General features: G+C 48.0%; 1 protein-coding gene across 1 annotated transcript; it reads left to right on the top strand.

Annotated features, from left to right (window-relative positions):
- Positions 1-4: 4 nt before the first annotated feature.
- Positions 5-13,963, top strand: LOC102728668 (myosin-13; the record flags this gene model as incomplete). Its single annotated transcript, XM_081811607.1, has 12 exons — positions 5-32; positions 2,082-2,109; positions 2,197-2,308; positions 3,566-3,658; positions 5,902-5,965; positions 6,058-6,156; positions 6,265-6,368; positions 8,372-8,510; positions 11,397-11,515; positions 12,260-12,409; positions 12,525-12,695; positions 13,666-13,963. Coding segments are annotated over 12 exons (1,405 nt in total), but the record flags the coding sequence as incomplete, so codon positions are not given.
- Positions 13,964-14,817: the final 854 nt, after the last annotated feature.

Here is a 14,817-nt window from a genome sequence, read left to right as displayed (position 1 = left end):
CTCTGACAACGCCTATCAGTTCATGCTGACAGGTGAGCAATTTCTTCAATCCCTATTTTTCAAAAATAGTTTTTAGTTAATTATGCAAGCCATTTAACTGGACAGGTTCTTAGCTAATTATTCAAGCCTTTCAGAGGGACTTGATCATCTGAATGGGGCGATGGTCAAGGTGACCTTCAGAGACTCTGATGATTTCATGATGAAGAGCCAGAGGTGCATATCCCCCATTAGCAGCCACGGTGCATAGGCCAGTGCTCACGACTGGAGCCCCGCTGTGCACCTGCTTATTTGGGGGAATGCGGAATCCAGGGAGATGCCCTGCCCCCACCTCCAAAGAACCCCCCCCACACACACACACACACACACACGGACATGAGCATGCTTAGAAGAAGAGAGATTAGATTAATAGCCACTAGGGTGCAAAATTGGAGAACCGGGCATAGCAATGTCCCTGCACAGTCTTCCTTCCTAGACTCAGGTTCTTCTTTCTCTTCCCTAAATTCCCAGAATGGCACAGGACATAGACACGTGGTAACACTGCCAGGTCACTATGTTTTGAGTCACTTTTGTCTGTCCCACTTTCACCTGACTTGGTCTGGTGCAGACTCAGGAGGCAGAAGCAAGCCTGTGAGATCTGAAGACACTCATAGTCATCTACTAAACCTCCGTTTGCCCAAACCTCAAGCCCTCCTCTCTCACACTCAAGCCTAGCCATTCCTGCACACTTAATATTTGTCTTCAAATTGACCGAAGGTGCATCGGTTTTCAAGGGAAGATCGATAGCACTATTTGTAGGAGTTTCCTAGGGCTGCTGTATCAGAGTACCACAAGACGGGTGGCTTACACAGCAAAAATTATTGTCTCCAAGGCTGGAGGCGGAAAGTCCGAGGTTGGGGTGTCAGCGGGGTCCTTTCCTCCCCAGAGCTGAGAGGCAGAATCCGTTCCCTGACTCTCTCACAGTTACTTGGTGGTTTGGTGGCCGTCTTGGGGGTTCCTCGGTAGAAGCGCCCCCCTGCTTACACAATCACCTATAGGCGGCATTCTCCCTGTGTGCATCTGTCTCCAAATCTCTCCTTTTGATAAGGATGCCAATTGTATTGGATTAGAGCCCCCCCCCACTCCAGTATGACTTCATCTTTTTTTCCTTAAGATTTTATTTATTTATTTTTGAGAGAGAGAGCGAAAGAGAGGGCCTGAGCAGGGGCGGAGGGGAGAAGAAGCAGGCTCCCCACTGAGCAGGGACCACGACGCGGGGCTCGATCCCAGGATCCTGGGATCATGACCTGAGCTGAAGGCAGACACTTCACCGACTGAGCCACCCAGGCACCCCCAATGTGATTTCATCTTCACTAATAACATCTACAATGACCCAGTTTCCAAATAAGGTCATATTCTGAGGTCCTGGGGGTAAGAACCTCAACAGATGAATTTGGGTAGAGGGGGCTACAACTCAACTCATAAATGATTGTAAGTGGAAAACCATGATCACCTTTCACAAGTATAGAGTAAAGGTAAAAGAAAAACCCAAGGACAACCAATCGGTCTCCATGGATTCTTTTTTTTTTTTTTTTTTTTTTTTATTTATTTGACAGAGAGAGAGAGATAGCGAGAGCAGGAATACAAGCAGGGGGAGTGGGAGAGGGAGAAGCAGGCTTCCCGCCGAGCAGGGAGCCCAATGCGGGACTCGATCCCAGGACCCTGGGATCACGACCCGAGCCGAAGGCAGACGCCCAACGACTGAGCCACCCAGGCGCCCACCATGGATTCTAATTAGAAGCTGCACCTTCCCACAAGCCCCGAGTCTGAGACTTGCTCTCTTCGTTAAAAAAGGAGATGAGAAATTGCTGGTCAGCAGTTGAAGATCTATGAACAAGAATCACTTTCCGCTGTGGGATTCACTGTTCACTTGCCATGCGGAAAATCTACACTAATTGTCTCGAGGAAGATTAGCCACGCCCAAGTCCTCACACTGCTAGTTCACAGCAAAGCCATCCCCTCCAATCACCCCCGATGCTGCCCTATTTTTATATTCCATGTGTTTGCTGTTCCTTTATTTTGTTTTCTCCCCTCTGCCTTTCTAGATCGAGACAATCAGTCCATCCTCATCACGTGAGTAACCTGAATTTGCACCACGATGACTTGGAAGCCAGAGCCGTCCCTTCCACTCCTTTATCTTACTTGCTTTTAAATCGACAGCGGAGAATCCGGGGCGGGGAAGACGGTGAACACCAAGCGTGTCATCCAGTACTTTGCAACAATTGCGGTCACTGGGGACAAAAAGAAGGAGCCGCAGCCAGGCAAGATGCAGGTGAGGAGCTCCCTGCATTTAGAGGTTTGCTGGAGTAAGGACAGCTTAAAGACGGGGTGAGCACCGAGTGGATGCAGGGCTCAGTGCTCAGCAGAGATGCACCGGGCGGGGTCTGGTCCCACGGGTGCTTGCGGGGCAAGGCTGGGGGTGGTGCCACCTGGTGGACGCAAGAGATAGCACCGGCTCCATCCTCAACAAGCCCAGGGACGGTGAGCAGCAACCTGCGTGCTCGCCTGGAGAAAGGATGCTTTGGCAGGGGGGGTCTCTCAGACAGGAACGCACATCAGGATCACTAGGACAGCTTGTTAACAACTGATTGTTAGGCTCCGGGCCCAGAATTTCTGATTGAAATTCCTAACTCCCATGCACAGTCTTGCTACTTTGCATTTCTATCATGTTCCCACTGTTCAGGCAATGGGTTCAGGGATCACAATTTGAGAACCACTGGGCAGGACAATAGTTTGAAAACGGCTCCAGAAGCAGAAGGATAAGCAGTCGTGGGGGGCGGGGGGAGTCAAAATTCTGCTTTCTATAAGCAGACTTTTTTTTTTTTTTTTTAGATTTTATTTATTTATTTGAGAGAGAGAGAGCACTAGAGAGAGAGGGCAAGCATGAGTCGGGAGCAGAGGGAGAGGGAGAAGCAGACTCCCCACTGAGTAGGGAGCCTGATGCAGGACTCAATCTCAGGACCCTGGGATCATGACCTGAACCAAAGGCAGACACTTCACCGACTGAGACACCCAGGTGCCCCTATAAGCAGACTTCTGAGCAAAAATTCTCATGACATATTTAATTCTCATGACTTAAAAATTTTTTTTGAGAACCACTATTTCTATTGTATGATTCCTTGGGTGACTTTCTTTGCTCAATTCTATTTATACTTCTGAACCCAAATGTCTAATAGATAGGTATGATGCATGCTGTAGCAGAGGATTCTAAAAATCCATGATTTATAATGGAGTGTTATCAGAGAGGAAAGAAGGTCTGAAAAATCAAGAGGAAACCTGGAATCTGGTATGGCCAGACTCACACTGATGCTGAACTAATGAGATCCTCTCCAAGATGGGACCTTGAAGCCTCCTCGGGTGATGGAGATGGGCCCATGGGTACCTTCACCCATCTGCACTGGCCACCACGCTGGGCTGGTCAGCTTCTCTCCCCAGACCCTGCCCAGAGCATCCACACTTTCGAGTCACCATGGGCTCCTTCAGAGGACCCTCCAAAGTCCTCCCTTTGCTTTTCCTTATTTATTATTAGGGGACTCTGGAAGATCAAATCATCCATGCCAACCCCCTGCTTGAGGCCTTTGGAAATGCCAAGACCGTGAGGAATGACAACTCCTCAAGATTTGTAAGATCCAGTCCAATTTTAACTACTCTCCTCCCCCCCCCCCCCACCAAGAACCAAACCCTCTCCTCAAATGCTGGATATTAAAAAAAAAAAAAAATCCGGCATAAACTAGAATATAGCCAGCCTTATTCTACCCTCAAGTGATTCAGATCAATTGAGCTGCTGGGATAATCGGATACACCATTGGCTCATTGTCGGCGGTGGGGGGGGGGGGGATGGTTATCTGTCCATTCCTAACTAAGCTCATCACCTCAGTCAGAGCATCCTGAAGTCATGGTGATTCAAATTCCACAAGTAGAGAGCAAATCCTTTATGCTACACTTGGTCTCGCTAGAGGGAAGCATTTTAAAATTCTGAAGTCCACTGAGCAATCTCCATTGGCTTATTAGCCACGGAAACCTTAGTTTGAATTAAGTGAGCAGGTTTGAACTCCTCCAAGTCAGAAGGCACTGGGAGAAGGAAAAACCTGGGGAAGGCAGGAGAGCTCAAAACTTGGGCATACGTTGATGTTGTAGATACTGAAGGATATGTTCCATCCTTCGACGTTTCACTTAAGATTTGCTCATCCAAAGAGGTCTTTACTTCCCCATGGGCAAATAAACAAACATCCAGCCCTCTACCTAATCTCACTATATCACAAAATGAGCAACTACCATGAGGCGAAGCCCTCGCTTATGCCTATCGTTGCAAGAGAATATCAGGACTCCACACATCTCAGGAGCTGGATAATCTCAAGCTTGTGTTTTATTGTTGCTTCTCAAGGATAAATTGGTCACTGATGAGAAAGTAGATGCAGCCATCAGAGACTGTGGCTATGAGCCCTGACCTTTCTTTCTTTCCCTTGGTCCTCTGTGCATTGCCCATCCTAGTGCACAACTAAAAACTCTTGATTGTAGGGGATCTGGGTGCGTGTTACGCAGCAGAGATATGGGGTACATACTTGCACCAAGTTAGTAATTATGCTAACCTGGCACCAGCTTTAAAATGAAAGACAATGCCTTTAGATACTCCCATTGCCACTCCCATTTATTTAGTACTTGGGTCTCTCCTCTTGGCCCTGAGCCAGAAGTCACGATTGCCCCGGTTAGCCTGTCCACCTTCCACCCACCAGCAAACATTTGCAGGCTAAAACTTCCATCATCTTCTACTGAGCAGCTAGCAACACTGAAGACCAACACTTACAGTCCACTCATGCCTCCAATGACCCTTCAACTCTCCCCAAGCTTCATTTGGAAAACAGTGAGAAGATTATGAAGTGCTGACTACAGTCCAGACTCTGGGGGTAGATGAACAAAGCAACATTTTTGCCTTCAGATTTGCTCATGGTGTGGTAGAAACCAGTCGCTCATAAAATTTCACCTCTTGCCTCCCCTCCAAAGGGGAGAACTCAGACTCTGAATGTGTATTTGGGGAGCCAGAGAACCTAGCCTGAGCCTAGGAGCTAGGTTTGCGTATAGTAAGGGATAAGGAAAACCAAAGCAAGAAATCTCAGAAAGAACACCCAGAGGCAAAAGAAAGAGAGAAGGGAGGGAGTAAGGGAGAAAGGAAAGGAAGAGAGAAAGAGAGAGAGAGAGAGAGAGAAAGGAAGGAAGGAAGGAAAGAAAAAGAAAGAAAGGAAGGAAGGAAAGAAGGAAGGAAGGAAGGAAGTTTGGCAAGACGGTCCAACCAGGTCTATCAAAGGTATCATGAAGCATTTGGGAATCCAGGTACCAGAGAGCAGGATAAAAACCAAGGGGACCGGGGCGCCTGGGTGGCTCAGTCGTCAAGCGTCTGCCTTCGGCTCAGGTCATGATCCCAGGGTCCTGGGATCGAGCCCCACATCGGGCTCCCTGCTCGGCCGAGAGCCTGCTTCTCCCTCTCCCACTCCCCCTGCTTGTGTTCCCTCTCTCGCTGTGTCTCTCTCTGTCAAATCAATAAATAAAAAATCTTCTAAAAAAAAAAAAAAACCAAGGGGACCATCTAGAGTGAGGTGATCCCAAGCAGAAGTTGGAGAGGGAGCCTGTGGGTGTCCCCAAAACTGGAAGAACAGGGTCAGGTGCTTTGGGTAGAACTACCTGAGTCTTGGCTAAGCCAACTTGGGAATTCTGGGTGCCAGGCAGACAGAGAGGAGGGAAGTCCTCCCTTCTATCATCACTTCCCTGACCCTACCCTTCCCACCTGTGGCTGGTAGCACCTGGCAAAAGCCAGCCACAGTACCATCTACATAAAATAACTGTGATGTTTGTCAACCTGCCATTGGACAGGGGAAGTTCATTCGGATTCATTTTGGAGCCACAGGAAAGCTGGCCTCGGCGGACATTGAAACCTGTGAGTCCCAACGCCATATTGGGCCCCATGGTATTTGGCCACAAAGGCACCTCGCAGGAGCCTGAAACCACGTTCTTTCTTATTCTCCTTAGATCTCTTAGAAAAATCCAGAGTGACGTTTCAGTTATCCAGTGAGAGAAGCTATCACATTTTTTACCAAATCTTGTCAAACAAGAAGCTGGAACTCATTGGTAAGTTCTTGGGGTATTGGTCTCATCCTCCAAGTCAGTCACGTTGGAGAGATAGCCAGAGTGCCTCGCGCATGTGTGAGATGCTAACGGGACCTTCGTGTTTCGCAGACTTGCTCCTCATTTCAACCAATCCCTTTGACTGCCCCTTCGTGAGCCAGGGAGAGGTCACCGTGGCCAGCATTAATGACAGCGAAGAACTGCTAGCGACTGATGTAAGCACTTTCTCTCCTTCCTTCTTCCTTTCAGCACAAAATTACTGAGTTTGTGAACTGAGAGGCACGCTAGAGATCGAATCAGAAACTGGGACCCAGGGATGCTCAGTGATCAGACCGGAGCTCTCAGAAATCAAGATGTCGAGGGAAATTTGTCCGGATGGTACCCCTCCCCACTCAACTCCACCCCAGGAGATGCTCGGTGGGGGGGACAGAAAGTTCTCCAAAATGGGCCTCCAGTTTCGTTCTCTAGCATTTTAGAGTGGGGTTTTGCACGTATGAGATTTTTTAAAGGTTTTGTGGGAACTTCTCAGGCCACAAAACCATGTGGTTCTTTAAGAAAATTGTAAAAACACAGCAAAGAGTAAAGCAGGAAAAACAACCCACTCTGTAGGAGCAGACGCTGCACACCTCATTCTACCTGCCCCCGCCCCCCAATCAGGCTCATGTTCGGCTTCCACACGTCCTCGGCGCACCTGTCAGGCCTCCGACCATTAGCTTTGGGAAGTATTTCCAACATTCATAACTAGAATAATAATAATAATAACTAAGTGCACTGAGCACTTACATGTGCTGGGAACTGAGATAAGTGGCTTTGCCTGCTTTATCTCATTTAAGCCCCCCCCAAAAAAAACTCTTGTAAAATGCCCCCATTTTACAAAGATGGAAGCTGAGTCTTAGAAAGAAAACACACAATTTGCTTCAAGACAGAGTTTGTCAAGGACAGAACATTTGAAGCCAGATCTGCCCAACCCCAGAACCTGCATTTTTTTTTAACTAACAGACAACATCTCTGAGCAATTAATCTCCTGCGGAGATTCTCCTGGGTGATGGTTTATGGCCGAGCAGAGGGGGATTGCTCCCTATGAGGGTCTGCGTTCCCCAAGAGGCTCCCCAGACAGTAACACTTTCACCTGGTTCCTTTCAACGTGGAGTGAGAGGTTTTCCCTTTTAACCTATGGCAACCCCTTCCTACGACAGAGATACGCATCAGCTGGGGTGGGATATGGAGCCATTATGGCTCAGAATCTCTCCTCCCCAAGGTTGGCTCCCGGCCCGGACTCCCCTTTCCAAAAGGGGGGGCACCACCTCAAGAGTGCCTCATTGTTCAATATCGTCCTGCTGACATTGATCTACCAGCTCACCAGACACTTTCCAGACATGTCAACTCCTCCAGGGGGCATTGCTTAGGCTCAGGCTGCAAGTCCTGCTATATAATCAATACGCATACCCCAAAGAAGGATTTTCTAGTTGAAATCCTTGTGGTAGAAGACGGACCGAGCGGTTATAAAACCGAGTCGGCAACTGCCTGTAGGCTCTGAAGTGACCCAGTGCTTACTCCAGCCCGTTTTATCCACAAGCTACCTGTGTGATTTGGGGCAGGTCCCTTACCCTGTCAGAACCTCCGGTCTCACCTGGAACTTTGGAAAGATCTGCACACCTCTAAGGTTCTCATAGAGACGTAGTGAGATGACATATGGATGGTGCTTCACCCCACACCTAGCACAGGGAGGCTCTGCAGAAGTTCGCCCCTTTCTTATTTGAAAAATGATGGCATTCTTTTGGATGACCTTCCCTTCCAGTTCTAACAGGCTGGCACGCCATATTGTCTCAATTCTGAACAACATCAGAGTTCCTGGGTTATAATGCCAGACTCTCGAGGTGTTGGACACTATTTCTCAGACACTCTCCATGAGAATTCCTTCTCCTGGTATCACACGGTGGTTCCCAGTGGTCTCCTCCAGAAAACAGCCCCAAATCTGTGTAAAGGATTCAAATCAGTCCTGATTGGATGGAAGAAAACGGAGTATTCACATTTTCTTCCCATCATCTCCACCCTCCCACACAAACATGTTAAAGAAACGGCTTTTAACCCCTAACCTAACATACCATCCCCGTCATCCACTTCTTTGGGCAAATGCTGTCTCACGGGCTGGACAGAAAGGGTGACAACGGAGGGACAACTGAGTCCCTGTGACAACTGTCTTTTCTCTAACTCTCAGAACGCCATTGACATCCTGGGCTTCAGCTCAGAGGAGAAAGTCGGGATCTACAAGCTCACGGGGGCTGTGATGCATTACGGGAACATGAAGTTCAAGCAGAAGCAGCGGGAGGAACAGGCTGAGCCCGATGGCACCGAAGGTAACCACGTCTGGGCAGAGACTGCCGTCTGACTCTGCCCCTGTGTTCATGTGTGGACGGGGCCCCGTGGGATGAGCTCTGGGTTCATCCTGAGAGCTGCTCTTCAGAAGTCGCACAAACGGAATGTGAGGTGTCCAAAGCTCATTGTGCTTGCCCTGGGGAAGTCCACTCCCTCTGTCAAGGAATCCTATAGTGGTGGATCCTTGAAAAACAAAAGACATCATTCTCGTGAGTGAATAATCACTGTCCACCCTGCAGTTCACCTGTTATGTTAAGGTGGACATTGACGAGAGGATATAGTTCCGTGAATTTCACTTTCTCTCGGTGCACGTCATTATTCATATGCAGAATTAGGTCCTAAGCACCTGGGCCAGGTGAAGAGGTTTCCTCCTCCCATTGCCTTCAATTCCACTCTGATATCTGTTGAACTTGACCCTGAAGCAAGGACTGGTGTACAAATCTCCCCCCTTCCCCACCCCATGACTCTCACCTGGGTGGTCACCCCATCCCCCTCTGCCTGGTCCTGGAAACTGAGCAGAGGGCAGGGGGAGGGGCTACCAGCAGCAGGACCCACCCACCATGCGCCCGGCTCATGGGGCCTCATCTCTCACACTGTGTCTTACGAGCTCTGTAAGGAAAAGACTGCTTCATCTCCAGTAGTTCTATCTATTGTTACCTCTCCATAATGTGTGAAGCAGTGTGTCTTGAGCCCCAGATGATAGGTGAGAACAATAGCCTTGAAAGCAAGGCCAGGAAAATATATGGGACTTTATCACTGCCCATAAAGGCTCACCTGATTAGGGTCAGGTTGCCCGGGATAATCTCTTTTTATTAATTCCAAGTCGACTGATCAGTGACCTCATCGCAGGAGTAATAAAATAGCCCATCAACTTTGATTGATCCCACCCTTCGCACAAGTGGAGGGGATTATTCAAGGAATGTACACCAGGGGGAGCCAATCCTCGGGGCCATCTTGGAATCCCGCGTGGGGCGAGATAGGTAGCCGCAGAGAAACTCTGTTCAGAGCAAGAGACACTTCTGATTGGGGTAATCAGGGAAGGCTTCCTGGAGGAAGAGGGCACTGAAATGGACTTTGAAGGATGGGTAGGATTCTGAACGGTGTGTGGGGGTGGTGGGGGGAGAAGGCAGTCTGGGCAGAGGAAGCATAATGATCAAGGGGAGGGGAAAGGAATGTGAGGGGACTGAACAGCAGAGGGGTCCACTTTGGCTACAGAAGAGGATGTGTGCGGTGGATTTGTAAGAGATGGGGATTAAAAAGCGGCTATTTTGGTATCAGTTGGAGAAGGCCTTGAGTGCCGGGATAAATGGTTTAGAATGTACATGGTAGGCACCGGAAAGCATGAACTCTCCACGTAGCAGGGGAAGTTCATGGGAATTAATCTGTGAGCAGTCAGGCTCACCAAGAGTGTGGGACCTTGAAAAGAAAGTGTGTCAGGCTTCTCAGCAAAGATGGATCATATGATAAATATCACGGTGGGGGCTCAGGCCCCCTTCCAGCCCCAGCTGCTGTGTGTTCTGTGTGCAGGAGTTGAAAGATCCTACAAAGGGGAAAGTGGGGCTATAATCCAGCCCTGAGGTCCTCTGATGATGATGCCAGTCCAAGTGAATATTTGCTGAATGCTCGCCACACACCAGGCCCCCACTTCATGACAACCCAGCCAATGGGGTCCTGCCACAACCCTGCCCCCCACCCCCAGTTTACAAATGAGAAAACTGAGTAATAAGGAAGCAAAACCCAAATTTGAATGTCAGGCCGTCTGAGTCTAGAACCCAGGCTCTCTTCCACTATACTATTCCAAACGAGGGAGATGCCAGCTATTTTGAAGGGGCAGCGAGCAGGATTTGGTGCCTGTCTGAGCACAGGCAGGTCAGGGATAAGGAGGAAAGATGTAATCACCCCAAGCTTTCAAGTTTAAGTGACTAGAAGAATATCATCCTCCTACATGGGCAGAGCAGGAGAAAGGGATAATTTGAGCAAAAGGAAAGCATACATTTGGCCTCTTATTAAGCACTTGACAAATACAGTCCTGGATTTTTATTGGCTCAACTCCCCAGCCAGCAATAATGTAATGGTCTTAACCAAGGAGGAGCTGGCCCTAGAGGAGCGATATTTCTCTACCTTCTTGATGAGCTCAGTGCAGGCAGCCAGGTCCATCCCAAAGTCAACTGAAGTCCCAATGAACTATATGAAATTGCCAATTCTCAACTGCTTTTGACCCTCTCTCAACACCTGAAGGCTGGGACAAGGTTTTGTAGTTCTCTCTCAGCTATGGGCATAGCATCTTGCAGAAATTTAGGAACATGCTTTACATATATTGTTAACTGCCCAAATGGTGCCTCCTTTATTCATACTCCATTTTGTTCAATTATCAGACTCCAATATTACTGTGTAACTGTATCCTCCTAAAAATGAAATTTACGGGCACCTGGGTGGCTCAGTCAGTTAAGCGTCCAACTCTTGGTTTCAGCTCAGGTCAAGATCTCAGGGTGGGGAGATTGAGCCCCAGGTCAGGCTCCAGGCTGACTGTGGAGCCTGCTTAGGATTCTCTCTCTCCCTCTCCCTGTACCCCTCCCCTGCTCTCTCTCTCTCTCTCTCAAAAAAAAAAAAAGAAATTTAAATATCAGTAGGTCAAGATCAACCTTCAATTCAAGATTGCATCTAGAAGGCAAACTAAAAGTTCTGGAAAACCTACACCCCTAGACTATGAGATCAAAGCCTCCTCAGACAAGCCCAGTCCTGGTGCACATAGAGAACATAAAAACACCAGAAAGGATTTTAGGAAACGTTTCCCAGAGGACCCGGGGCCTGATTGGCCATGTCAACCGCTGCTGTCTTTGTGTGACACCATTTCCCTCTTCTTTCAGTGGCTGACAAAGCTGGCTACCTGATGGGTCTGAACTCTGCAGAAATGCTGAAAGGCTTGTGTTGTCCGAGGGTGAAGGTTGGGAACGAGTATGTCACCAAAGGGCAGAACGTCCAGCAGGTAATGGAGATGCTCTGAATTCAGCTGACTCAGTTATTCTGCTATTTTAACCACCATCTTAAAGTTCTTTCAATTGCAAGCGTCAGAAATGCATATGCAACTGACTTCAGCATTAAGGGGAATTTCATTCTTAGGCCCCTGGGGTAGCTCAAGGAATGCACATTGAGGAGCGCCGTTGGGCACCAGGAGGGCTGGAACCAGGAACTGAAGGGCCCTCTGGAACTGGGCAGCCCTTCGGCAGCTCCTTCCCTGGGGCTCCAGAGACAGTCATTGCTCTCCTCTTCTGTGTCCTCACTGGGCAGACAAGCTCTTTCCACCTCTCCTGCCCATGGCCACCCCATAGCTCCCAAGTTCACATCTCCATAGTTCAGCCTCCCGCAGAGACTGAGACCAGTATCTTTGATCCCAATTCCAAATTCTCAGGAGAGACACTCTGCATTACCCGACTTGAATCAGAAGTCCACCTCTGGTTCAGTTATTTGCAGCCAGGGTCTAGAGTCATGTGTTATAACCATGGTTGTTAGAACATCCTGTTCAACCATAGCTGTTAGGATGTTAGGGGAACATCCTAAGCTGGCAAGTGCTCTAAGGAATATTTAATATTAGGTTGGACTATATGAAATGGCCAATCTCCAACCGCTTTTGACCTTGAAGATGTCATCAGCTTCATGCTTCAACTTTGAGGGTTGAGTGGGTGATCTTTCTTCACAAATTTGAGGGTTGAGTGGGTGATTTTTCTTCAAGGTGACCAATTTGGTGGGCGCTCTGGCCAAGGCCATCTACGAGAAGATGTTCCTGTGGATGGCCACCCGCATCAACCAGCAGCTGGACACCAAGCAACCCAGGCAGTACTTCATCAGGGTCTTGGACATTGCCGGCTTTGAGCTCTTCGACGTGAGTTGTTTGAATAAATGGCCTTTTTAAGGACCTTCCACTTTGTGTCTGCTTTGCTGAATCCCCACTGGATTTTCCAGACTCACTCAAATTCCTTGCTATTTGCAACACCTAGTTCAACAGCCTGGAGCAGCTGTGCATCAACTTCACCAACGAGAAGCTGCAACAGTTCTTCAACCACCACATGTTCGTGCTGGAGCAGGAGGAGTACAAGAAGGAGGGCATCGAGTGGACTTTCATCGACTTCGGGATGGACCTGGCTGCCTGCATCGAGCTCATCGAGAAGGTAGAAAAATAGATGCTGCTCCCCAGGGACAGCTCCTCCTTGGTTGGGAGCATCATCTCTTTGCTCTCACTCTAACCTGATGATAGAATGGTGATCCTAACCCAACTCTTCCAGCCTTCAGAGAGCTGAATTCCCTTGCACAGAAAAGTGTTTGGAAAGCATGCATAATTCAGACACCGAAAGAGGTACATGGGGATTAAGATCCAAGGGCTCAGTTCTCCCCAAGAATGTGAAGGGGACCCCGGGAGGAACTGTAGCATTTCATACCTTTTTGACTTATCCAAAGACCCAAGGATGACAGACTATGGAGCAGTAGAGTTCTTAGAATAATGTTACTATAAAAATAGCAGAGGAGGGATGCCTGGGTGGCTCAGTTGGTGAAGCATCTGCCTTTGGCTCAGGTCATGATCCCAGGGTCCTGGGATCGAGTCCTGCATTGGGCTCCCTGCTCAACGGGGAATCTGCTTCTCCATCTTCCTCTGCCCCTCCCCACTGATTGTGCTCGCTCTCTCTCTCAAATAAATAAATAAAATCTTAAAAAAAAAATTTTTTTAAATAGCATAAGACATTAACTGAAAAAAGGGAATTCCCATAATGTTTTGAGCACTGGTCATGTTGGAATGAGTTTATCTTCCTAAGGTGGCTACTGAGAAATCCAGACATGATTGTTTCAATATTACTCATATTATTTTATGTCTGTGTATGTAACTTTACTTTTTTGGGGGGTGGGGTGGTAAGCCTATTGCTAAAAGTGAGCCACATGTATACACATACAGTTAGTTTCTTCCCATGTTCTCTTGTTCAACAAGCATTCATTAAGCGCCTACTCCGTGTCTAGCGCTGTACCCTGCGGTGCTCCTTAGCGACAGAGCGGTAACCACCGGAGAGGTTGTGTTTGGCTCCTGCAGACAATGGAGTCATTGAAACGTGCTATTAAATGCTGAGTCATGGTCTGTCATCCTACTCTCAGCCCATGGGCATCTTCTCCATCCTGGAAGAGGAGTGCATGTTCCCCAAGGCCACAGACACCTCCTTCAAGAACAAGCTGTATGAGCAGCACCTTGGGAAGTCCAACAACTTCCAGAAGCCCAAGCCTGCCAAAGGCAAGGCCGAGGCGCACTTCTCTCTGGTCCACTATGCCGGCACCGTGGACTACAACATTGGTGGCTGGCTGGACAAGAAAAAGGACCCCCTGAACGAGACCGTGGTCGGACTGTACCAGAAGTCTTCCCTAGAGTTGCTGTCCTTCCTTTTTTCCAACTACGCTGGTGCAGAAGCAGGTGAAATTCTTCTCCCCCCGCCCCACCGCCCCGGTCCCGTGGGAAGCTCTGCATAATTACTTATGACCCAGAGCTGCTTCTTGAAGCACAAGTATTCGAGTGTGAACTTCAGACTGAGCTGGATTTATTTATCTGTCTCTGATATCCAATTTTCTTTCTCCTATTCTTCTTCCTTAAGAGATTGAGTTCTGTAGAGGTAAACAGGGCCTCTCAGGGGACAAAATAGCCAATACCACATTTTTAAATAGCTTTTAAAAATTGAGATAGGGTGGCTGGCTGGCTCAGTTGGAAGAGCATGTGACTCTTGATTTGGGGGTCATTGAGTTGGAGCCCCATATTGGATGTAGAGAGTTCTTAAATAAATAAATGAAAACTTTAAAAACTGAGATATAATTCATATGCCATGCAATTTGCTCTTTAGAAAATTCAGGGGTTTTGAGTATATTTACTGGGTGTGCAACCATCTCCACTCTCAAATTCGAAAACATTTTCATCACCCCTGTTACCCCTTCGCCAGGTCCTGGCAACTACAAATCTACTTTCTGTCCGTCTCTATGAATTTGCCTATTCTGGTCATTTCAGGTAAATGGAATCATTTTGCATCTGGCTTCTTTCATGTAGCAGAATGTTTCCAGGATTTGTCTGTGTTGGGACACACTTCTTTTTATAGATGAGTAATATTCCAGTGCATGGTAACACATTTTGTCTATCCACTCATGAGTTGATGGACATTTGGCTACTGTGGATCATGCTGCTATGAACATTTGTATATAAGTTTCTATTTGGGCATATGGTGTCAATTCCCTTAGATAGATACCTAGGAGTGGAATTGCTGAGTCATA

Source organism: Leptonychotes weddellii, unplaced genomic scaffold, assembly GCF_054177405.1.
Source record: "Leptonychotes weddellii isolate Sample4059 unplaced genomic scaffold, ASM5417740v2 HiC_scaffold_880, whole genome shotgun sequence".
NCBI lineage: Eukaryota > Metazoa > Chordata > Mammalia > Carnivora > Phocidae > Leptonychotes > Leptonychotes weddellii.
Note: the sequence above shows the minus strand (reverse complement) of the source record. Positions and strands in the feature narration are given on the sequence as shown.